This window comes from Festucalex cinctus, chromosome 18 (assembly GCF_051991245.1).
Source record: "Festucalex cinctus isolate MCC-2025b chromosome 18, RoL_Fcin_1.0, whole genome shotgun sequence".
NCBI classification, from domain to species: domain Eukaryota; kingdom Metazoa; phylum Chordata; class Actinopteri; order Syngnathiformes; family Syngnathidae; genus Festucalex; species Festucalex cinctus.
In genome coordinates, this window is record NC_135428.1 from 5,730,000 (window position 1) to 5,755,727 (window position 25,728).

Here is a 25,728-nt window from a genome sequence, read left to right on the forward strand (position 1 = left end):
TGGGCCGGATCAGGCCCGCAAATGGATTTAATCCGGCCCGCGAGATGATTTTGTAAAGTAAAAAAAAACAAAAAAAAAGTAATGTCGGACTAATAAATCAGCCGGTCACAATCAAAACATTTAGATTTGTCCTTTTACAAGCAGTCCTCAGATGAGCAATGCAACTTGTACGGGGAATCGTCGTCCTGGATGTCATTATATTACACACGATTTAAACGACGGTTTGTTTAATTATTATGATTTTTTTGTAATCGTACACCGACATAAATGTGTTAAATACGACACAAATTCAACTGGTAACACAAATAGATATGACAAGGATTAATGTCTTTATAATGCATTCTGGGAACAATATATATGCAAAACAGGTCAATTTAACACATCCGGAACGTATACCAGGATAGTGTTGCCACGTCCATTTGCATTCGTGTTATTTTTAGGAACAATATGATGACAGTTGAGCTCCGTAATTTAGGGTTGGTCCACAAAACCACAAAAATCTGCGTATAAATGACGGCAATTGTTTTTAAGTTATATACCGTTATTTTACCGATGCGGCCCACTTGGTAATATATTTTCCTCCATGCGGTCCCTGAGCTAACATGAGTTTGACACCCATGCGCTAGACCATTGTATAATTTCATATCTGTGACAAAAAAAATGACAATGTGCATGCGCTTAAAAATTCACATTATACATATCGGGGAAAAAGAAAATACGGAGTTGAAACTGCATGTTTAATGATAACAATGAGCAATTACCGAGCCCAGATGGCTAAGAGGGAGCGATTAAAGTAGATTGAACACAATCAGTCACTATCCTCCACCTGCAGTGAAGATGATAAATAACTTGCCATAATTTGACTTTATTCAGCGACTTACTGGCCACTTTGCTCAATGAGATTCATTAATAAAATCTAAATATTCAGCCTTTTCAAAGATAATGTAATAACGGTCATATTTAAATCAAGCTATCAGATGTAGTAATTTAATATGTTTAGAATTGGGAAAGTAGCATGCAGTGTTGAAAATTGCACGTCATGTGACATATTACAGTACATTCTTAGCTCTGTGAAAGGCATTCAAATAAAAAATATAAATACAGTATATCATATTAAAAGTGGCCTACTTTAGTCCCATCAACCATTTCATTCTTTGCAGCCAATCAGCAATCGGCTCATTCTTGCCTTTTATTTTGTCTGGGTTTACATTGTCGATTTGTGATTGTCGACTATATTTGTTAAAATAGATTTCATTTTGTTTCATGTTATGTCTTGTTTCCTTTGTTCATTTCTTCTCTGCTTATTTGTTGTTGTTGTTTTTTGGCTCCGCCTACTCTCATCAGCCTAGCACATCCTATCATCCAATCAGCTCTCTCCAGCAACTCGTGTCTTGACCAGGTGTGCCTCGTTGTCTCATCAATTTGTTTGTTGTTTATGCTGGTCGGAAGTCGGACTTTTCCCGAGTTCAAACCAGGAAGTGTGTACGGGAACGCCCCCCTTGAACTCGGAAATTCCACTTGGGAAGTTTGAATGAAAAAAAGGACTCCGACTTCCCCGGCGTGACGTCACTCTGAATGGCAAAACACAATTTACTCGATTCTAAAACTAGATAGCTTTCTTCATTCATAAATATTCGCCATAACTTCACGTAACGCAACGTACGTGACAGTATTGCCGCTATATTCCTGCATGAAATTATGCTACTTAACTGTACGGAATGCTGATGAAATAAGATTAAAACAATAAATGAAGCAAAATTGCAAAAGGTTTTCTGGAGGTCAAATTGAGTTTTGAGGACCAAAATAAAAAAACAATTCATCACTATCCGCCATTTTGGTTGTTTACTTTCACCTCGAACGCTTTGAGGTCGGAACTGGGAAGTTTCAACTCGGATATTTCCGACTTCCGACCATCCTCGAATGCAGCAATAGTTCCCTGGTTTCGTTTACTTTGTTTTGTCTGTCATGTTTCCTCCAAATACGTCATACTTATTTTGTTTAAATCATGATGTCTGAATAGTCAATGTTGTTGTTTGAGGAAAATCGAGTTATTGGTTTAATTCTTGCCAAGTTTTTCCTCACATCTACACTCCAATAATAAATAAATAAAAGTCTTGACAAATAGCCAGAAGGGACCACAAGCAGAAAGAAGAATCCAACTCATTACAGCATGTGCAATATCATGTTGTGTACTGATCCCGATAAGCATTTGAAATGTAGTAATCTTGATTCCACAGTGACTAAAAAAACAAATAAATAAATGAGCTGAAATGTGACTCATGACATTTTAGATATTACTTGCTACTACAATTGCTACTTTGAGCTATTATGACGCAAACAACATGAGACTGCGGACCTGCTCCAGAGGGGAAGCTAAAGGCCATGGTCTCCTGGCTTGTAGCTCTCCCTCAGCGACCAATTTATTTTCATCCTCTTCGCTCTGATAGGTCTGCTTCCTTTTCGTTGCGTCGAGAAAATGTGCACTCAACTGTGTTTTTAAGAATTTTGCAGTAAAGTTGTGCACAAACCTTAGCTCACTGGTTCTCGACCCCGGTCCTCGAGTACCCCTAATCCAACCTGTGTTTTCCATGTCTCCCTGAGCCAACACAGCTGAGGATCGTTAGCAAGCTTCATGCAGAGCTTGCTAATTAGCTGATCGTTTGAAACACCTGTGTTGGCTGTGGGAGACATGGAAAACAGGTTGGATAGTGGGACTCGAGTACCGCAGTTGAGAACCGCTGCCTTAGCTATTAGTTGTCATTAAACAGGATAATATTAAGTAACATGAGCGCCAAAATTACAATGGCATTCAGTAGAGTGCAAATGATGCTAAATTGAATCAATTACACATACGGACCGAATAAAAGTGAACATATTGTCTGGATATATATTATATGTATTTATTTTATTTTTTTTATGTTACCGTATTTTTCGGATTATAAGTCGCAGTTTTTTTTCATAGTTTGGCCGGGGGTGCGACTTATACTCTGGTGCGACTTATGTGTGAAATTAATAACACATTATTATATCATTTCACATGTTATTTTCACACTAAACCGCAAGAGGGCGCTCTAGGCCTGTGTTGATAATTTCAACATTGCCGGTAGAAGAGGAAGCGGCGCATCGTCTACCTCCCGAGTTGGGGGAGTTGTTTAAAAGTGACACCGAGGATGAAGATTTCATTGGATTTAGTGATTTGGAGTGAAACTGATAGTTTGGTAAACTTGTTAGCATGTTCTTTATGCTAGAGTTATATGAATAACTTGTAGTGATGGGAACATAATTCACCCACGGAACGTTGGGACGGAGGGAGAGTTCTGGGTGGGAAGGTTTTGTTATGTGGAAAAGGGGAGTTAGCCTGTTAGCTTCGAGCTGAGTGGGGAGTTGCTGTTAAGACCTCAGAAGCTGATGTCAATAAAACGTTCCGTGCTTCAACACTCCGCCTCCGACTCCCGTCACTGCTCGCTACAAACTCTTAATATGTTACGTCGTTACTGACATTACCAGGCATGTCAGTCATGTAACGTTCGTATACCGTACACTTATTCAGCCTGTTGTTCTCTCTTTTATTTTTATTTTAAATTGCCTTTCAAGATGACATGTATGTTTTTGGTGTTGGATTTTACCAAATAAATTTCCCCCAAAAATGCGACTTATACTCCAGTGCGACTTATTTATGTTTTTTCCTTCTTAATTATGCATTTTTTGGCTGGTTCGATTTATAATCCGGAGCGACCTATAATCCGAAAAATACGGTTTATATCATCTATTGCAGGATTTTTTTTTTTCCCCCCAATCCAAAACTTTGGGAACATCTTTTGTGTTAGAGCAAATATTGTTTACGCCGTAGCGTTCCATTGCATCATGTACCGTTGTTGTTGTTTAGCCTACTTAGAGCGACTTTGTTTCTGCACCACTTCCCAAACAGCTTCCTTTTAAAAGTTTTGACATCCTAAAATAAAACGTGAGACAACAACATCCTTGCTGGCATAGTGTGACAGTCGAGATATGTTTTCACATTTGTTCCTAAGAGAGGGGGCGGAAGCACCTCTCAGTTTAACGTGTGTACAAGTGAGCATGATATTTTTTTTTTACATTGTAGCTTTTTTTGAGGCAAATTGTGCAGCTGTGCATGGAAGTGAAGCAGTGATGTTGTATTTTTGATAACAGCTTATAGCTTTATTTATATGATATAAAAACAACAATTTGAATGTCCTCTGTTTTTTTTTGGGGGGGGGGGAATCTTTGCCGACAATATTGTCAGGTTGCGAGTCTCTCTTGGCATCAAACCACGCACGCTCCCGTTTCCCAGTCGGCGACAGACAGCCATATATCTCCTTAAACAAATTTAAATGTACAACTGCTGCTGCAAGCTTCGTCTCACCCAGCACATTGATTATCTCCGACACGACTTAATTCCTCGCCAACTGTCTGCTTGAACAGAAACTAATCTTCCTCAAACAAACCTTCCATCAAATGGAAGTCTTACATCCCAGCTCCGTCACTCACCCTCTCAGAGACTCGTAACTCACGAGCTTGCGCACGAGTGTCGCCACATTATCTTTTTGTTCTCAACGGGTTTTCGTTGCTTTAAAACTACTACAGTGCCTTGGGATACGGGTTTTTCCAAGAGATGCCGTTCGGCAGATATTTTTTTGCTTTTTGCTTCTGCACTCTAGTGGACGCTTCGCACTTCCAAATTTCGCAAATATTGAGCAATTCATCGAAGAGAATTCAAGCTGTGCCCAAAAAATGGAAGTTTACTGTCAAATTAGACAGCCACAGTAAAACAACTACTAAACTATTGTCTTAGAATAGTCTGCTTTGTTAAATGCTAATAATATTGACATGCTAATGTTAGCATTGGTAGCTGTGATAGCTCTATTTTGTTTCACTTTTATGCAGGTCCCATCCCAGGCGATTTTTTTTTTTTTTATCGTAAATGTAAATTGTATCTGTTCTAAATGTGCAATACAATATACATTTTTTCCATACTCTTGTTAACATAAAAGTGGCTGCATCTTTTAGTAACTGACACAGTCTTTTCATAATAATTCATAAAATTGAGTTAAAATTAAAAAGAGGTACTGTACTATAAAAAAAAAAAGTGTGATATTGATTTGCGTTGAGGTCATTTTTCTGCCACTAGACGGCATAATTGCATTTGTAAGACGTTGGTGACAGCTCAGTACGTTTAATCTAATCTTTAACATGAAATAACTTGTGAAATTTTGCACATTTTTAAAATTGTAAAATACAACCTGACCTCAGTCTCCACAAATATGTTAGGGCTCCTGCATGAGCCGTGCCTGTCCCCTTTTCCCCTTTGTGTGTGTGTGTGCTGCTCGTTAGGGGAAGGAGGCACAGCCCAGGTAGAGGCCAGGTGTTGGCAATCACCGCCAAGCTACTTAAGCCAGCCCTGGACCACACCTCAGCGCCAGTTCGTCTTAGCCTGTCATTCAGTCAGTCGTGTCCAGCAATTATTGTCATTCCTGTTATTAGTGCTTTGTTGCTCATGCCCTTTGTTTTGATGAATTTGATGAATCCAATGAATTGGATTGTCGCACTAAATCATGCACAAACTGTTTATTTTTTACATTTTATGTTGAAAAGGCCATAGAAAGCCAATGCAACAAACTGTAATTGATCAACCCAAAAAAAAAAGGGTGTTGCTGGACTACTGAGTTCCATTTGTTGCGCTGCAATGAGAGAAAATTGAACACTGATGTAACATATGGCTCAGTTCATCTGGTGGTGCGGAAGACGCTTATACCAACAGCACGGCCCTCATCCGCAACGTCTCTGTAGCTTAGTTTTCTTATAACCAGTGCAAAGGGGTTGACAGCCCTCAGACCCCCTCCATCAACCTTTCTGCAATTCCGCCACATTTGCTTTGACTCGTCAAGGATTCTTCGTCAACAGATTGCAGAGAGAAGCTACTGGATAAACTTGGTATAATTGGCAATGAAACTTGGCAGAACGCACACACGCTATCTCAGAACCCAACACAAACACTTCGGAATAACCTCGCGCAGACAGATGTCCTTGCTAACAAGCGAAACAAACTAGGAAAGCAAAATAAAGAAAGGCAGACATCCTTTGTAGTATTGTGAATTTCCAAAGAAGGTCAAAACATATCACTCATTGATAATCTTCTGCCTGACTTCAGTTACAACAATATGCCATATAGAAGGAATAATATGAAAACCGTGACTATTTCCAGCTCAGCTCTGCGATGCTGGTCATTGACCTTCTAAGTTCAAAGGAATTTCCGTTCCAATTATGTCAAATGAATTTATTATATCAAAGGTCAAACTCATAAAACCAATCTTTCAAGCAATATTTGAACGTTCGTAACTGTAAAATGCAGTAAAGAGTTAATAAAAGTAAAATTACTCACCAAATGAAGACTGCCCTGACAGATATAATAGTCAGAAGAGCAATTTTGCACAGTAGGAATAATTTTTGTTTGTGATTAATGTGTCATTGGTAAAATATTGGTCATTACGGGGCTCCAGATTTTGATCTCACATGCTATGTGAGTGGAAAGGTTAAAGAAAACAAGCTGTCACCAAGCGATGCATCGTTTGGTGACAAAGTGGAAACAAGTTGGAAAGGAAGAAAAGCGCTTTATGATGCAGAATACAGTTCGTGTATTTTGTTTTTTGTTTTTTTCATTTGTGTTTATCTTTTAAAGCTGTCTTCTTCCTCTCTAGCCTCTCTGGCGCTATGCTGATGTCATTATTTGACATGTCATTGTTCTTTTCCTTCAATGTATGTTGGCTCACAGAAGACCGACTGTATTGAATTTGTCGCTTTTGTCTGACTGCATTCTTGATGTTTTTGAGTAGCAAAATCCCATTTCTTACAAACAGCTAGCGAAAAACGGTTGAATACATAAAAAACGCAACCCTGCTTGCCTATTGTGTTGAAGTTGACCTGCAGCCAAGCAGACATTTACATTCGGTCTGTTTTGCATTGGATTGAAAGGAGAATAGATTCAAACCTTTTTGTATGATAAGGGTGGGGTTTTAACACGAGCACTACTAGAATTGTAAAACAACTAGATCTCCCACAGCAGTCATTTTGACGGCTTGCACTCCTGCCTAATAATAATGATAGTAATCGCCTAATATGTTCATTAGTCTCTGTTTTGAGTATCTAATAAAGCGATACATGGCTCCTTTTAGAGGGGGTGGGCTGGTCTTGTGTGTGTGTGTATACTGGGGGAAAAAAAATGTACATTTTATTGAAAATGTAGATATAAATTGAGGTATAAATTGTGCGATTAATGTGCGATTAATCGTCAGTTAATTATTAAAGTCATGTGATTAATTACGATTAAAAATTAGAATCGACTGACACCTATTATATATATATATATATATATATATATATATATATACACACCGTACAGTACATATTTTAAATGTTTTTTTTTTTATTAAGGAAAAAAATGTGCCATTAATAGTCAGTTAATTATTGAAGTCGTGATTAATTACGATTAAAAAATTGTAATCGACTGACACCTATTATATATATATATATATATATATATATATATATATATATATATATATATATATACCGTACAGTACATATTTTAAATGTTATTTATTTTTTTTATTAAATTGTTATGTATCAATGACTAAAAAATAAAACCATATTTAAATTAGGGGAAAGAAATTACATTTTATTGAAAATGTAGATATAAATTGAGGTATAAAATGTGCGATTAATGTGCGATTAATCGTCAGTTAATTATTGAAGTCGTGATTAATTACGATTAAAAATTTTAATCGACTGACACCTATTATATATATATATATATATATATATATAGATGAAAGAGATGTACATTGAAATGAAGAGAGCAGTCAAATTGACGGGTGTGGAGGTAAAGTAGTAATTACTCCTAAATATTTTCTATTTTTAATACAATAAAATGTCAGTGTAGTAATGATATATATACAGAGAGAGGAAAAGTCAAAAGACCTGAAACATTGTTGATCTATGTAAACAGAGTAACAACAAAGCCAATTTTGAAAACGGTCAAAATGACGGCTCTGCGAGATCTAGTGCAAGCTATGCATTATCAACAAAATGTATATTTAAAATGACAAAATATGAACAATGTTTTATTTACTTGAGTGTAATCTGAACGCCTCAGTTGACATTGCGCACCACGACACAGACATCCAACAAAATCCCGCTCGCATTTGTAAATCAGGTTTAATTTATAAACAACTGGACAGAATGACAGCTATTTTCCAAATAAATGTATACAATTCTCCGGAAATAGTACAGTACTATTTTAAGAAATGAATTGTGAACATTTTTTTCCACAAGATTGAAGCGCCCTCTTGCCTCTCAGACTCTTTACAATTCATAAACTTGCAATATTTGCTAGCTGAAGCATAAAATAAATAAACTTAATGAGTTGAATATTTTGCACATGAGTGGTTAAGGAAGATTACAAAAGTACAAAACGGGGCGCAGACGAGTGTGTCGTTGAAGCAAGTGCTGATTAGCAGCAGGTTTGATAATTGGTTGAGTGCTGATAGAAAAACAAAATTACCGATATGACCTTTCACCCCGGTTTACACGTCAAATCAGATAGAACTTGATAAAAAATAAAGACAGATAACGAGTCGACCTTTGGCCTCTGCTACATCACTGTCAAAATACAGAAATCCCAGAGACTATAGCGGGGTGATTACATTCATGTTCTTGAAAAAACACACGCCTGGTTGGCTATGATGAATTGCCATGTGGATTGCATGCTATCAGCAGAGAGAAAAAAAAACAAAAAAAACTGGAGAAACATGATACACAATGTCCATTTGCTGAAGTCATCATTCAATTTTAGTCCAAATGGCTTTTGGTAAATATTTTTTCTTCTTCACACAAATGAATATTGCAATGTTTTTAGATGTTTCAATTAGTGCCGTATTCCTGTCATGGAGTACAGTGAGAGTAGCTAATGGCATTTAATCAGTTTACTGGCAAACCGTTTCATGACTCCATTTTGGTCAGTATGAGATTAATAGCGAATGGAGACAGTGGATTTCATTTGAAGAAATTATGGCCAAGGTCAGGTGAAGAGGGAAAAAAAAAGATTAACTGGACTCAGGTGGACAGAGGAGGGAAGGAAAAAAATAATAATAGTCCAGGAGCATAATCTTGAAGTAATACATCCATTAGGAGACTGTGCATGCAAAAAATACACAAAACAGAGATCTCACTTTAGAATGAAAGCAGCTTAAAATGTACGCAACTGGATGCACAATTGACATTCATTTCAACAAATCGAATGATTTACACAATTCCACAAAAAATGCATACAATTATAATCATCAAAAGTAAGTGATTGTGCTTTTCTAACCGAAGTAGAACAAACCATACGAGGACGAGATGTACATCACTTATAAAACATTAACACTGTCACATAAAATTTCAATTTGAAGCACTTCTGTGGCAGTAAACAATTTACAAGATGTCTGGAAATGACACGAGCATTTTTTAGAACGCATGAGAAATGCTCATCGTGTACGAATATTTTGTGGAGACAATCACATCAGCCATAAATGTGTGCATTTATCTTACATTGCTGGGTCAGCCAGAATCAAGTCCACAGACATAAACATGAGCACTTTTTTTTTTTTTTTTTTTTTTTTTAACAACACTGAGTGAGAAACTTTATATAGAAAAGAGCATTTATTGTGCGACATTTGAGTTTTTTTCTCGAATCGCGCCTCCCAGCCCCGCCTTAAGTCCTTGAGTGAAGCAGCTGCAGGATGTTGTGGTGTCATCACAAGGATTCTCAACTTCTCAGGAACTATGAAAAGAGACAAAAACTGAAGTGGGTTGTACTTTTTTTTTTTTTTTTTTTTTCCAGTCTGGAGGACAGAATATACAGTAAAAGAATATGAATAGAACTCGATTTGTTGCAATAAATAAATTGCTACAAAAGTGCTACTACTACTACAAGCACAACAAGTACTTGCACTACTACTGCATGCACTAAAAGTACTACAACAAGCACTACTACTATTTCTCCTCCGCCTCCTCCCACTTCCACTACAAGCACTACAAGTACTGGTACTACTACTACTACTACTACTACAACAAGTGCTGCCTCTACAAATTCTAATACAACAGTACTAGTACTACTACAATTCCTGCTGCTGCTACTATTACTACTACTACTACTACTAAGTAACTAAGAAACTAAGAGAGCGGTACACAGAAACAGTTGGACAATAATCCGGCAGGCCACACACAATTCCCAGACTGCACCCACAGACAGTGAATTGTAAAGGACTAAAGAACGACATCACGTAGGTCCAGACATCACCTAAAGGATGAAAGGTTGACATCGCGAACATCACGTTTTGTAAACAGACACTTTTACATCAGTACCTAACAGACACGTAACGGGTCGTGAACTCTGGCGCACGGTCAGGAACTCGACTCAAACTTAACCCAGGCGTGACCCCAAACATGAGACAAGACCCAAATATTACCCCTGACAACTATTTTGAGTGGGCATAATATCCACGTGTGCGGTTTATATACGGGATTTTATGGTACGTATTAATTGGGAATTAATTGTTCTGATTTCCAGTTGTATTTATTTGGTGAAGATAATTATCTATTACTGTAAATATATAACATGTTAAGCAAGAATATATTTCATCCCCAATATTTATTAGTGCACAACCAAAATCAGAGCTCGTAGGATCCTGTAACCTCACCTCCTTTGCCAAATGATTCCAGATACACTAACGTACAGTAGTTGTGTAATATCATAATGGTTTTGTCTATTTTGGTTCCTGGCTTACCTCATCTATTCCCACAGACTCCATCTGTCCTCTGTGTTTGATCCTCGAGTCTTCACAAGGTATAAAGTTGGATGCGTTGGGGTCAGCAGGCTCACTTTGAGCCGGACCTGACGGGAAAGACGGGCGACTGTACAGTAGAATGTCGCCACATTCTGATTGGTGGAAAAAAAAAAAAGAGCATTTTGGGTTGGCTAATCCATACAATCGACTGTTTCAAAGTGAGCAAGAGACCTGAGTGTTGTTGGCTTTTGCTGCCTCCTTTTCCCCTTGGTAGAATCTTGTCTCCTTCGTGGCTCTCGCCGTCTTCAAATGGCGCCTCTCGGACCCGGTGAGTCCCTGTGCTCCCTCTTCGGCCCCGGGTTTCTCCAGAGCCCATCCGGGGCAACGTTGCTCCCCTTACTCTCAAGTCGCTATGGGACATCTGACTGGGGAAATTCAGCGGCATGAACGAGTCTGGACAAAATAGAGCACACGCAAATTCAAATATTTAGAGATTGATTGGATCACATTCCCTGCATCAACTTTTTCCTCCATGTTTTACCGTCATTAAAGACGTCTTTGGGATGGTAGCTTGGTTGCACACATTGGTTCTGCTTATATCTTTTGGGCCTTTTCTGCATTATTGCAGGACTCATGTTGCTATCTGTGGACATGGGACTGCTGGGCCGATGATGTCGCTGACCTGAGATTTCAAATAAAATAATAATAATAATGATAATAAATAAAAAAAGGACACTCTTTCAGAATATATTTGATATACTTGTTGTCTGGGATATGTACAAATGAAGCTGTTGCTCGCAATATTAGGTAGGTTTTACGGGATTGCATCTCTCCAGACAATTCGATACGGTTTTTGATATGTGTGGTATTTGCAAATATGTTGGAACATGCTCGAGTTCAAACGTACTTATAGGCTAAATGGTGCATATTTTCCCATAATACGCATGCGCGTGTGAAGAAAAAACAACTTTTTTTCCTCAACATTTGGCCCTCATTACAATACGTTAACTAAAAAACATTATTTGTTTACTTTTATGATTTATTATGTTCGCAGTGCATGATTTAGGTTTGGCGTATTTCCCATAATGACTTATGGGAAAATATGCTACATTCGTCGAACATGCTCTCGAGTATGTTTGAACATATTTGCGAGTGCGTTTGAACGTATTTAAATATGTACCGTATTTTCCGCACTATAAGGCGCACCTTCAATGAATGACATATTTTAAAACTTTTTCCATATAAAGTCGCTAAAGTAGAGGCTGGGGTTATGTTATACATCCATTAGATGGTGCTGCGCTAAAGGGAATGTCAACAAAACAGTCAGATAGGTCAGTCAAACTTTATTAATAGATTACAAACCAGCTTTCTGACAACTCCATTCACTCCCAAAATGAATAAACAGCTGAGGTAAAGTATTAGTATTAGCTAGCGATCCAAGATGGCGGGATCTTCTGCGCATACGCGTCTCAGATCGTGCAGGGTCACCGATAGCGTCTTGACAGCGAGACCTGTTGCGGCTTAGTATTGATCCATATATAAGGCGCATGGTCAGCTTTTCAAAAAATTGAAGGCTTTTAGGTGCGCCCTATAGTGCGTAAAATACGGTACTTGCCGGTCAAAAATGTTTAATAAAATTTTTGTAGCAAATGATCTTATTAAAGGTGTTATCCTATGGAATTGTTTGTCTGTCCAGGAATTTTCTGGGCGGAGACTCAACGTTTTCTCTCCAGCTGTGCAAACCCCAGCTCCTGATTGGTGGACTTGTTTCATGCTTGTTCCTGGTTGGTTGCTGTTGCATGTTGTGTTAACAAACGTCGGACAGTACAAAATTAGCAACGCCAGTTAATGTTAGTGAAAAACTGTCGTTTGTTCAGTCCTCACGGGCCAGATCGGACCCATTGATGGACCCTGTTCTGGCCCGTGAGCCGTATGTTTGACATCATTGCTGCCATTTTCATCCGTTATCTGTATTATTTCTATAAAAAAAAGAAATGTGTTTGACCTCACCTGACTCCTCTGCGTATCTGCACATTCGCAAGCCTTCTGGCTGACTGAAATCTCCGTCCGTGAAGAAAGATCCTTCTGAGGTGCTGACAATGCTGGACCTGCCCGATGATAAGTTCTCCTCGGACGCCGAGCCCCAGCTGTTCACCATGGACCCTGTGACCGATCTATCCAGCTCCCCCGTGCTGGAGGCGGGGGTCTGTTCCAGCCTGTGGAAAAGCAGCTTGTGCGGGGAGTTGTGAGGCAACTTTTGCTTGTGCTGCTGGTTTTGGTGCAGATGATAGCGATTTTCGCAATGTGCTGTCTCCTCCTCGGCGTCCTCTTCGTGTTCGTCGGCGTCCATGTACGGAGGGGTGGAGCTGTGTTTTGGGGAGAGATACCTTTTAGGGTATAATGAGGTCTTTCCAGAATATGTTCTAAAAACCTCAGTATGCATTACAGTCATACAACTACAATAATAAAAACGACGCGTCCAACATTATCACTCTTTGATCTCATTAGATTTACCTGCTGTTTATTGTTTTGCTAAAAGACGGGTTACCTGATGTGGTTGACTCCATCCTGCACACCATTACTCATGATCCCCTGTGGCTGAGTGGTGGTTTGGTGAGTAAAGGACACGTCAGGGGGCGAAGATGCTGCCCCTCTAATTGGCGGAGTCGGGCAGCCTTCTGTTCTCTTTTCTGGATCAAAACTGGGAAGAAATGAAAAGTGACGATAGGTACGGGTCAAAATAACAAAACATCCATTTGAAACTGATTTAATTAGTTCTAATTTAAAACAGTAATTTTACTTTATTGATACAAAGTACCCAAGAGGTTTACATTTTTTGGTTGTAGTCCGGAGTTGCAAAGTGGCAAAGTGAAGGGAAAATAATCGTTCTTACTCGGGATGTTCGATACCACTCAACTCTTGAGTAGTCATGATCCCAATACCGCTAATATTTTCGATACATATAATTTCCTCCAAAAAACAATGACAGAAAGAGTTATATGTCTCAATATTATTTTTTTTCCCTTAAAATGGAATGAAATAAACGACGATTTTCTATTCTTCTCATTTCTATTTCCTGATTGTAAAGCACCCACAACGGGTATCGATCGTACCTTGTAAGGTCAAAAGTTGTGTAGACCAGCTGGGATCTGTTCTAAAAATAATCACCACTGATGGGACACTCACATGCTAAGAAGAATTAAAAGAAGTAAAATGACAACCTTTTTTTTTAAGAAAAACTTATCATGATACGTTTCTTAATTTACCAAAAATATTTTGATTACAAGCATTATAGATTGTGTTGAATGAAAGAGCTGTTTACTCAAATATTACAAAAAAGGACAAAAATAGCAGCATTAATCAAGAATTTTATGTAGTACTCATTATTGAGAATGGGGGGGACAAAATTCTGCGATTAAGTGAACCGCGAAGTAGCGAGGGACCACTGTAGCATTTTCCTTAAAATTGCATGAAATTAATGGCAATTTTCTATTCTTCTAATTTGTAGTTCCTCATTGTAAAACGGCCACAAGAGGGTGGGCGATACCTTTTCTGAGTACCAATACCTTGAATCAAGATCGGGTATCGGCCCTCGCACATCCTTTGCCCTTAGTATCTACTATTAATCCCTGAATTGATTATGATTTTAAGAATCAAATGCAATTGAATGCCACATTTTGGCACTTTGAAACTCAATTGAGACTATATAGCGGGACGATAGTTTTCCACATTTTTAATCTAACACTTAAAGTATTTTAATTCATTCACTCCCAGCCATTTTCACAGAAGCAATCCCGTTCGCTCCCGGCTGTTTTACTGGATTTTGACTGATTTTGAAAGGCCCACAGAATATTGTGTTCTATTGCAATAAAAGCATGGAACCTATCAAAAGAAAGAGTAAAGTCTCTTCCTTCATCAGGAAAAAAAAGTATGTTTCTATCTGTTTCCGTTTTGCAGCAATTAGCAGTTTCATCAGTTTTAACAAATCTATTTAAAATTGTAAGTAATTGAGCTTTTTTTCTACATGGCCCTGGTTGATCTCCTTTGCTCTGCTGCCACCTGCTGGCCGTTTGTGTAATAACAACCATTTCTGCAACCATTCTTTGCAGTTGAGAGGCTGCATCAAAGCCTTCTGTATGCTCTAGCATAAAAAAATAAAAACATAAAAAACGTATAAATACGTCTTTGGGACACTTAGAACATTAAAAAAAAAAACGTATTTACACGTTATTGGGAGCAAATGAGTTAACCATAAGTGGGCTCTTGGAAAAATTCTTGCAGAGCGATCCAAACAAGAGATTTGTGAATAATTAAAAAAAACAACAAATAAAAACAAGCCCACCTCTTCTCCATGGGGAGGCTGTACTCATCACCGTTCCAGGCAATAGCATGAGGAGGAGAAAGAGCATCTCCCCAGCTAACTGCAGTATGTTTTGGAGTCTTCATGGCCCGCGGTCCTTTCTTGTGATTTTGACTTCCTGAGAAATTAGCAGAAAAGTCAAAGTGTGGCTGCCGTTTGGCTTGATTTTGTTTCAGATGTGAGAAGCGGGGCCCTGGGCGTTACCTGAGGTGCTGTTGCTCCCTCTGTCTGAGCTGTGGTGCGAGCCCCCCACACTGTGATCTGGGTTATGGTTGTAGGGGATGGTTTTGTGATGGGCTGCGCCTTCATTTCCTTGCGGATGATCTGAAGAAAGAGCAGTGTTAAAAATGTGAAACAGCTTTTTTTTATCCTCTCGGGTCGTATGTGATCCCACGTTACCTTTATTTAGAATGTTTTGCTCAATGATATTGTATTGCATCTGCGTGGCCATCTCTTTTGGGAGTGGAGGAGGGTTTGGTGGCTGATTCCAGCAGGGCTCCAATGCATGAGCCTTGTTTTTGATGCCGGCCTGAATAAGTTGGGTGGTCGCATACGGGATAGGCTCATATGCATCCGACGAATCTCCTCCCGGACTCGCGTAGCACAAGTTGGAATTGTTGAATGCCTTGATGTCATTGAGTTTGTCGCCGAGGTTCACATCTGTATAAATAGCTGTCTCGGAGCCAAGTTGTCCGCCATGTTTGCTGTCTGGGTGCTTGCCATAGTTGGCAATGCAATCGGCTAAAGACAACAAGTGTAAATGTAAACACGGTCGCAGATGTTTTTTGAATTTATTTGCGTGTCAGAGAGCTGACGCGCACTAACCTGGTCGGCTGTACGTTGTCATGTTACTGTCGCTGGTGCCGTTGCCATTGTTGCAGCAGTTGATGCTGCAGTCTTTGTGATTGGCACACGCACTGGGCCAATTGTCTGGCAGCCACAGCTGGTTCAGAGGTTCGCCCATGCCGAGAAGGCCAGGTCTGCAAAAAATAAAAAAATTAATAAAAAGAAAAAAATAAAATAAGACGACCATCACTCAAAATCTACTGCACAGCTTTAATGAACACGCCGGACTCAACAACTTTTACAAAAGGTAGACAACGCCTCCTAGTGTTTCTACCGTGCACTGCACATCAGTTCCAAAAAAGAATCAAAACCCCAACTTGCCTGCCAGCGCTGCACACAGATTCGCCTCTTTGATATGCGACTGAAAAAATAAGGCGGAAAACATTCATTGTTGATGAGCTGTCACAAATAGGAAATGCCGGGGGGGGCAAAGAAGGAATATGACAGACAGGGAAAGTCGAAAGTTTACGCCAACTTCTGTGAGGGCACAAACTCTGACTTGGGTGCTTTGATCGGCATGCAGGCAAACAAAATCCTATAAAATGCCTTTATTTAATGTCACAATTAATTCTGAGGAACATTTGCGCCACGTATCTATTTTGGAAGACTTGAAAACAGACGAGATTTTCTCCTACTAATGAAGCAAACCTGGCAATACATGCAAAATCGTTATCGTTGCAAAGGTAACAATTAATAATTATAAAATAGTCTCTTGTTTGTTCCAACATAAAATAATATTCATTAAGGCAAGTTTGGATAATAAAGTGAAAGTCATGTCCTGACACATCAAACACCTTTTGGGACGAAATTTAATAATATTACTACTACTACTAATAATAATAATAATATAAAATGTGGGTCAGGTTGAAGCATGGGCCGAGTTTAGATTCTAGCCAAGCCAAGCCAAAATATCAGTGTTAAAATTATAGCTCAAAAATGAGTAAATAAAAACTTTTTTTTCCCCATTGAACACAATCTATTTTATTTTTAAACATCATATAATATTTAGTACAGAAGAAATATGTAGAAGAAGAAAATTGGAGGCAATTAACTTAAAAGAGGAGCGTCATTTATTCAAATCTGCAAACAGCCAATCATAAGGTGGGTTTACATCCACCTATTATTTTTGGAATTTTCCGGAATTCTGAAAACAAACTAGGATGGAAATGCTGGGGGGGGGGAAGACCAAGAATTAAAAAAAAAACAAAAAAAAAAACAGTTTTATGCTTGAAGGGAGGAGACTTTTAAACATATCGGCAAAAGGAAAATGCTATTTATAAATTAAAAAATAAATTAGTATAAATATTATGTCACATGTACATATTGTAGTCACAAAAAAATGGCGATGCACGATTAAGTAAGTTATGCTTTTGTTTGGGGCGAAGAAATTGAAATACCGTATTTCTGAATTCTTATTTTTTTTTAGTATTTCTGAATTAATTACAAAAATATATATAGCAGAGACACGTTCATATGATGTCATCTCATGGCGCAGTCTCCTCTTAATATGAGCAAAATAACAAATGGAAATGGGCATAAGTCACATGTTTATTCAATATTAACAGTTATTAAAATTTTGACTTTTTAAAACTCACTGTTAAAGATGCAAAATGGGAGATGGAGTAAATTCAGATTTCACTTCTTGAAATTTAAGTCGTCATAGCCATGTGTCCCAATACTTTTGGCCATGCATGGTAAATATAGCATTACTAGCATAGTACAGATAGTTGAACCACACAAGTGAAGCAACCATATTGTTCTTACCAGTTGGTGTAAAGGTGAAAGATGGCACTGGAAGGACAGACAAAAAAAAAAAAAAAAAAAAAAAAGTGTAAGTTAGCAGAATTAACATGGCAACCACTACTTTCATCCATTTGGTGCTGCGTGCCCACCATATTGATAACTTAAAAAGCATGCTATCAATCATCCGTATCCATCTTGGGCATGTGAAAAGGTTAATCAGAGACTTGAGGGATGAGGGAAATTTAACAGGGGTATTGTGGCAAAGGTAATGGCAGGTTGGACAGGCAAACAGTGCAGTGAGAAAATGACACGTTCGAGCCTCGAAAGGTCAGACTTCAAACGGCTGTGTTGCGTACACATAAAAGCTATTAATTGTGTTTGAAGTCGTAGTGCCAAATGACAGATTAGAAAATATTATCCCTGCTATTTTTTTACATACTAAAAGCAGAATCAAAACATGTTTAATGTCATTAATATAAGTAGATAGTGTTTATATTTCCATAGCACATAAGTCAATTATTTGGCCAATATATTTATAAAACATGCTCCCTTTTGATAAAAAATATATTTTATAAAAATCACAGACCCTTTCGGATGCCGGTGTATGTGCTGCTGAGGCCGCTTCTCTTCTTCCGGTGCCGGTACAGCCACACGCTGAAAATCATGAGGACGAACCAGCAGGTGGCGCCAATGCCTGCAATAAACGCCGGTTGCTTCACCACGTCTGAAATGTGTGACAATGTGTCTTTTCCCTCACTGAGATCCGTCATTTGACCGGCAGAGTCTTAAGAAACACACATGAAGAGAAAATTTGAGAAAATGAAATTTGATCATGTTAATGGGTTCGGTGTTAACTCATTCACTCCCAGCCATTTTCACAGAAGCAATCCCGTTCGCTCCCGGCTGTTTTACTGGATTTTGACTGATTTTGCAAGGCCCACAGAATATTGTGTTTTATGGCTATATTCATCAGGAAAAAAGTATGTTTCTGTTTCCGTTTTGTTGCAATTAGCATTAGAAGAGAGCTAAGTTTCATCAGTTTTCACAAATCTATTTAAAATTGTAAGTAATTTAGATTTTTTTTCTAGATGCCCCTGGTTGATCTCCTTTGCTCTGCTGCCACCTGCTGGCCGTTTGTGTAATAACTACCATTTCTGCAACCGTTCTTTGCAATTGAGAGGCTGCATCAAAGCCTTCCGTATGCTCTAGAATAAAAAAACAAAAAACGTATAAATACGTCTTTGGGACACTTAGAACATTAAAAAAAACATATTTACACGTTATTGGGAGCAAATGAGTTAATTGCAAGTACCAAACTTACCAAACTGAAAGAACATGACCTTGCTCTTGACCCCGGGTCCGGCGCCATTGCTTGCCGCGACCTCCACGCTGTAGCGAATCCCTGGAGCGAGACCAGGAACGAGCACGGAGAAGGTGTAGCCGTCGACTGACTGGTTCACGTGATAGCGACTCTCGTTACCAAGGCACCAAATCTGTCAAATAATAGAAGGTGTGGAAGCGAATATGACAGCGATTGCCTTCGGGACACATCCGACAGCGCCGAGTGGCATCGGTGGTACCTCAAAGGCACAGTTTAGATTTTAAATGGAATAAACATGGTTGTAAGCGTGACTTGAGAGGAGTGAAGGGCGGGTATCCTTTTCATACCTTGTACTCCTGAATGACTCCTGCTTCCTCCGGGACTGGAGGTGCTTTCCATGATATGAGGATTGCGGTGCCATTGGTATCACTCTTTGTTACTGTAACGTCCTGGGGTGCTCGTCTTGGTGCTGCAAATGATGTGCAGAGAGGTTGAAATAACACAATGAAAAGTTATTGAAAGCTTTTTATTTCGCTGCACGCTGTTGCCGTGGCGATGCACTGTATGAGAAGAAAAAAACAACCGGGGGTGAAAACTTATGCAACTTTGCCCACACATCAGACCAGGCATTTTTTTCCCCCCTTAATTGCAGGAAAATTTAGCAGTAATAAATGTAGTAATAATGCATAGATGTGTCGAGACTGGGGTCAAGTTGTAGTTTACAATTGAAAAAAATTTGCAGAATTTCACAAGTTACTTCATGTTAATGATTAGATAACTCTTAATATGAAAATAAAAAATGCACTAAGCTGTCACCAAGGTCTTACAAATGCAATTATGCCATCTAGTGGCATGATCCTGCTCTCAGTATGTGTGTTTTGTTTCAGTGGGCGAGTGAAGGGGGCGTGTCCACCTGCGCCACACCTGAGGCGCATTGCCGCAATCAAGAGGTCTTTAAAAGGACTCCCGGCGCGACAGATCAGTGTCGGATTATTTCTTGCACGCAGCCCTTGCTCAAGACGTTCTCTCTCTTATTGTGATTAGATAGAGCCAGCTTGCGTCGTATTTTTTGTTAACCCCTGTTTCTCCTTGCCTTTTGCAAGTGTTTTTTGTTATTAACTTTTCCGAGTATTGTACTCGAGCTTTATGTTGGGGTTTTTTCTCCTGGCATCTGAGCCAGCGTTTTGCGTTTTGGTGGGTTTGTGAATAAACCTCATCTAAATTGTATTTTCCTGTCTGGGCCTACATTTTTTTGGGATCCACTTTTCCACCGACAGCAGTCGGTACGTCACATATAGTGGCAGAAAAATGACATCCAACACGAATCAATATCACACTTTTTTTTTTTTTTTTATATATAGTTTGTCTTTTTAATTTTAACTCAAATTTATGAATTATGAAATTACTGTGCCAATAACTAAAAGTCATGTTTCTATTAGTATAACATTTTTTTCCACTTTGATGTTAACATGTTTGATTGAATTGTAATTTTTTCTATTATTATTTTATTATTATTATTATTATTATTAATTCAATGCAAATTTTTTAAAAAAGCATACCTGGTTGTACAGTTCACCGAGATCTCTGAGAATTGGGAAGCATATGTAACAGCACATTTTTTTTTTTTTTTGTGGCTATATGCTAACCCTAACAGGAAGTCAGCCATTTAGTATTTATTTTTTTAATTGGGTCCCATTTTGGCCTTTTATAGAAATATTTCAACAAACTCCAGCTAGAGAATGTATGTTGATTGTCTTCAAACTTTGGGTTTTTCAGATAACGTTTAAGGTGAAAACTTTGTTGCCGTGGCGATGCTAATAAAAATCATGCTGTTTTTAAGGAACTAAACGTCATCATGCCTGGTAAAACCCTTTAAAAAATATATTATTACACTTGCAGGTATGGAACTGAATAAAAAAAAAACAACAACTCATAAATTCACCTTCTTCCAACGTTCTGATCACCTTCACCTCGCTGTCAGTTCCCTGGAATTCGTCGAAAAAGGGCCGCACTTTGAACTCGTAAATGGCGCCTTTCTTGAGCTGACCGATCACCACGCCGTCCTTATGTGGGGCACGTACATCCAATGCACTCCACTGGCCCTCAGGCTGACCGTGCTCAGCCGAGGGCCTGTACAACAGCTTGTAGCCTTGGATGTAGAGCGAGTGCTGCTCGACCTGGTGAAGAAAAAAACAAACAAACAAAAAAAATCAATCAGGTCTACACCACATCAAACAGCATTTCAATTTAAATGCAATAAATGTACATTCAAACATTTTTTTTCAAATTAACCTCTTTCATTGGATCTCACTCGACTAGGGAAGGTGAAATATCACCGCAAAACCCAATTCTATTCACATACAATGCAAACACACCAACAGGTACTGATAAATTTCCCAGTCGATTTCATTCCCGTATCTGCAAATATTGTGTTTGTGTTGAACTCGCCTCTTGGCATTTTTCTGAGAGGATATGGGAAAAAATATAAAACAGTCTACTCTACTATATCAATACTGTGAAAACCCTGAAGGCTGCGATTATTTGCTGAGGTTGAAAAATTGGAGTCTCCCGACCAATTTCTTCTGGATGAAAAATACAGAAAGCCTTTGCAAAGTCTGCCCTTTACTGAAATAATTCAATTACATTCACCTACTGACCAAACCAGTCTTTTTTTTTTATTTTATTGTAAATGTTGTCTTATACTATAAACTAGAAATGTTTGATAACACCTTTTTTTCCGACCAACACCGGTATGAGACCTCAACTCTTTAGTTATCGATACCAAGCGATAATACCACTAGTACATTTGATACATCAAATAAAAAAAACAAAAACAATGACAGATTATTTTGAAGAAAAGGCCTATACATCCCAATATAGCATTTTTCCATAAAATTGCATGAAATTAGGAGCAATTTTCTATTGATCTAATTTTACTTCCTGATCGTAAAACAGCCACAAGATGGCATGAAATATTGGTATTGGCTGCCTTTGTAATTTCCCGAAATCTTGACAAACGACCAGTTATCGGCCCAATCCCGACACCTGATATTGGTTCTCTCCAATTCCTATAAGCAATTAAAAAAAAATGTATGGTGAATGGTGATAGAAGATTGTCAAAAATTGTCAACTTTTTTTCATTTGTTTTAATGCTTTCACAGTAATCTTTTCTTCATTACTTCATTCATGCTTCATTTAACTATAAGATGTCTTTCACTGACTTTGTTAACTACTTTTTTCTTGATCTTCTTCTTGGCGATATTTCTAACAGCAAAGTCTTTCTTATTCTACCCAATGACCCCCCCCCCCCCCCCCCCCCCCTTCCCCCCTCAACACGCACACATCTCAATTTTTCATTTCGGAGAAGCCAATTAACACTGAATGATGCTCACAAATGACAACGCGAGCAAACCGTAACCATGGTAACTGCAATGTTGCAACACTCCCTCAACTCTCCAACTCACTCCAGGCAAAAGAACAATCAAAGAATCCCCGTTAGCCGTGACCACGACTTCACATCAAACTTAATTCATTGAAGATGTGTCGAAGTTACGTCAGTCCACTTACCATCCAATTTACCCGGACCGCAGACGATGACACAACGGTGGGCGTGTTTAGGTGGATCACCACATCCCCCAACTCCCTCTGGATGTGACGAGGATCGGTTCCCTCAGCTGTATAAGTGCTATCTTTTTGGCAAAAAAAAAAAAAAGACAGACAAAAAACAATGTGGTTATGTTCAAATGGGAACTAAAATTGTTGTAGATTCTGAACATGGAACCCGCAGTCTTCTGCCAAGGTCGATATAATTCCGCTCCCATAGAAATTGTGGAAATTAGTTCAGATGTGTTTTAATACAAATAACTGTCATGTTTCAGTTTTGTTTGGGTTGGGTTTTTTTTTATTTTGGTGAGTGTAATGTCTTTTCTTGTCCTGGTGTGGGGTGCTGCAAGTGCTTTGTAGTAACATTTGCTATTGGGTCAAGTTTCTCAATATCTGGTCAAGTTTCTCCCCCACGTTCTGCTCCAGGTTCAACTCAAGTCTCCACGTTCTGCTCAAGTCTCCACGTTCAACTCAGGTCTCCACGTTCTGCTCAAGTCTCTACGTTCAAATCGTCTCCACGTTCAACTCAAGTCTCCATGTTCAACTCAAGTCTCTACGTTCAACTCAAGTCTCCACGTTCAACTCAAGTCTCCATGTTCTGCTCAAGTCTCCACGTTCAACTCAAGTCTCTACGTTCAAATCGTCTCCACGTTCAACTCAAGTCTCCATGTTCAACTCAAGTCTCTACGTTCAACTCAAGTCTCCACGTTCTGCTCAAGTCTCTACGTTCAACTCAAGTCTCCACGTTCTGCTCAAGTCTCCACGTTCTGCTCAAGTCTCCACGTTCAAATCGTCTCCACGTTCAACTCAAGTCTCTACGTTCAAATCGTCTCCACGTTCAACTCAAGTCTCCACGTTCAACTCAAGTCTCCACGTTCTGCTCAAGTCTCTACGTTCAACTCAAGTCTCCACGTTCAACTCAAGTCTCCACGTTCAACTCAAGTCTGCCCATGTCCCTTATTTAGTTCCAGTAAATAGTTATTCTAATTCCTGCCTTTCTCCCTGCCTGGTTTCTCCACCTTTGGGTCCATCCACCACAACCATACACCTCAGATCATAACAAATAACAACAAAAGATAAACAATTCATTGGAAGAGCTAAAAAAAAAAAAAATACATTCATGAATAAGTGAAAAAAAACGACAACAAAAAAACAATTACATTCATGAATAAGTGAAAAAAAAAAAAAAACACATCCAGAGTTCCCACTGACCAAGTGTTCGGACTGAATCTGAGATGCTACTGGGGTCACTGAGTCCGAAAGCGTTGACAGCTCTGATCATGAAAAGGTAGACTGTGCCAGGCTTCAGGTTCTTCAGGACAAACGTTTGCATCTTCACATGCTCGGCTAAGGTCACCCATCTGCTGCCTAATGTATGACTACAGATGACACAAGAATGACATTATATAAAATACTGTATATATAATCATGTAAGCCACATGATCGACCCATCTCACCTGAATGCCTCTATGAGGTACGACGAAGGCGTTGCGCCACCATTGGGGCTGGGTTTCCATGAGAGGGTAACAGAAGTTGGGCTGACATCAGTGATCTCAGGTTTAGTTGGAGCACCAGGCATCAAGTCGGGGCCTGAAGGTCGACTGGTCTGGACAATGACCCCAAACTCTGACATGCACGAAAAACAGAAAACTATGTTGGTCTTCTGCACAGTAAATTCTGTAGTAAATTTGACTCTATTTAGGGTGGGACCAAATAGACTCAGTTTTAGAGTAATATTTACACTTGGAAGAGAGTAAATTAAAGGACTGGGAAAAAAAAAGTCACTCAAGGGTTGAAGAACGAACTCACGACCTTCAGCTTGGGAGCGAGCCGATCTACTCCATGAGCCTCGTAGCTCAGCAAATCTTCGTAACGCCAAGATGGATGGATATTAGCGAACAGTAGGAGGTCGTGAGTTTGTTCCTCAACCCTTGAGTGACTTTTATTTATTTATTTATTTTTATTTATTTATTTATTTTTGTAATTTATTTATTTTACTCTCTTCCAAGTGTAAATATTAATTATCATATGAGCAATTTTGCCGAAAATGCTTTAAAAAAAAGGTGCATTCAAAGTAAGTTTGAAGCTGTTCCTGAACCATTTAGAGTATCGGCATAGTTTATATATTATTTTTTTTAAGAATGTTTGCCCGCCACAGACCATCCGAATTTTAAGGCTGAGTCTATTGGCCCCACTCCAAAAAGAGTCAAATTTACCCTACAGTCTATTTTTAAATACAACATCACAAAGGTTAGCGCAAACAATTATATTATACAATGATAACAATTATTGAGACATATCAATTCAACAATCCAATTTTGAATATTCTAGACGATCTAAACCAGATTTGGAGGCAATCACAAGAAGGAGTCATGCGATACAACTGACAAAACTGCATTTCCATGCATCTTGGTCATTGCAGTGCATTGCGACGAAATGGCAACTACTGAACCGTTTACATACCATCTACTTGTAAATATGCTGTCCAAGAGGCCTCTCCATTAGGACTAGAAGCCACACAAGTATAGAAACCTGTATCTCCAAGCTGAGAAAATACATGAAAAACGGCTGGCTATTAATTGTGATCATTATCAAATGATACACCCGCATTGTGCCCTACCTTTGTGTAGCGGATCTCAAGTGACCCGCTTTCTGCTATGGAGAACCGCGTGTCCACTGGTGACAAAACCGAACCGTCCTTCTTCCAGTGGACCGAAGGAGCTGGCATGCCAGCTGGATGGCAACTCAACACAACGGTGCTGTCCACAGGAACTGTCTGATTGACCGGACCTTGTCTAATTACAGGTGGAGGAAGTTCCGAGCCGGCTATAAGCAACAGAAGCAAGTACACGTGAATGGAATTAGTTCTTACAATGATGTAATTCTGTGGATAATACAGTCAGAAAATGCTATCGTTTGAAAAAAAACAAAAACAAAAAGTCTAAAAAATAAAAAAACAGATAAGCAATGAAAGATTTTTAGAGGAAAGTTGCTTCAGCGAGAGAACAATA

At 38.9% G+C, this 25,728-nt stretch overlaps 1 protein-coding gene and 1 long non-coding RNA gene across 5 annotated transcripts in view; one reads left to right on the plus strand and one right to left on the minus strand.

Moving 5' to 3' along the window:
- Window positions 1–5,836: 5,836 nt before the first annotated feature.
- Window positions 5,837–13,247, plus strand: LOC144005812 (uncharacterized). Its single transcript, XR_013279661.1, has 3 exons — window positions 5,837–5,952; window positions 12,541–12,628; window positions 12,887–13,247. It is a non-coding gene; the product is annotated as an uncharacterized LOC144005812 (long non-coding RNA).
- Window positions 8,214–25,728, minus strand: part of LOC144005810 (roundabout homolog 1-like) — a 112,772-nt gene continuing 95,257 nt past the window's right edge. For all 4 annotated transcript variants that reach the window (XM_077504174.1, XM_077504172.1, XM_077504173.1 and 1 more), the window contains 21 exons: window positions 25,338–25,543; window positions 25,181–25,262; window positions 24,175–24,343; window positions 23,930–24,096; window positions 22,682–22,803; window positions 21,057–21,291; window positions 19,462–19,583; window positions 19,115–19,286; window positions 18,380–18,577; window positions 17,815–17,841; window positions 16,372–16,411; window positions 16,030–16,184; window positions 15,604–15,945; window positions 15,409–15,528; window positions 15,187–15,322; window positions 13,393–13,545; window positions 12,855–13,210; window positions 11,386–11,526; window positions 11,076–11,297; window positions 10,845–10,996; window positions 8,214–9,838 (listed from right to left, as the gene is read on the minus strand). In XM_077504174.1, the coding sequence (XP_077360300.1) occupies window positions 9,824–9,838; window positions 10,845–10,996; window positions 11,076–11,297; window positions 11,386–11,526; window positions 12,855–13,210; window positions 13,393–13,545; window positions 15,187–15,322; window positions 15,409–15,528; window positions 15,604–15,945; window positions 16,030–16,184; window positions 16,372–16,411; window positions 17,815–17,841; window positions 18,380–18,577; window positions 19,115–19,286; window positions 19,462–19,583; window positions 21,057–21,291; window positions 22,682–22,803; window positions 23,930–24,096; window positions 24,175–24,343; window positions 25,181–25,262; window positions 25,338–25,543 (3,332 nt within the window). In that variant the 3' untranslated portion in view covers window positions 8,214–9,823. The remainder of the gene's footprint in view (window positions 9,839–10,844; window positions 10,997–11,075; window positions 11,298–11,385; window positions 11,527–12,854; window positions 13,211–13,392; window positions 13,546–15,186; window positions 15,323–15,408; window positions 15,529–15,603; window positions 15,946–16,029; window positions 16,185–16,371; window positions 16,412–17,814; window positions 17,842–18,379; window positions 18,578–19,114; window positions 19,287–19,461; window positions 19,584–21,056; window positions 21,292–22,681; window positions 22,804–23,929; window positions 24,097–24,174; window positions 24,344–25,180; window positions 25,263–25,337; window positions 25,544–25,728) is intronic.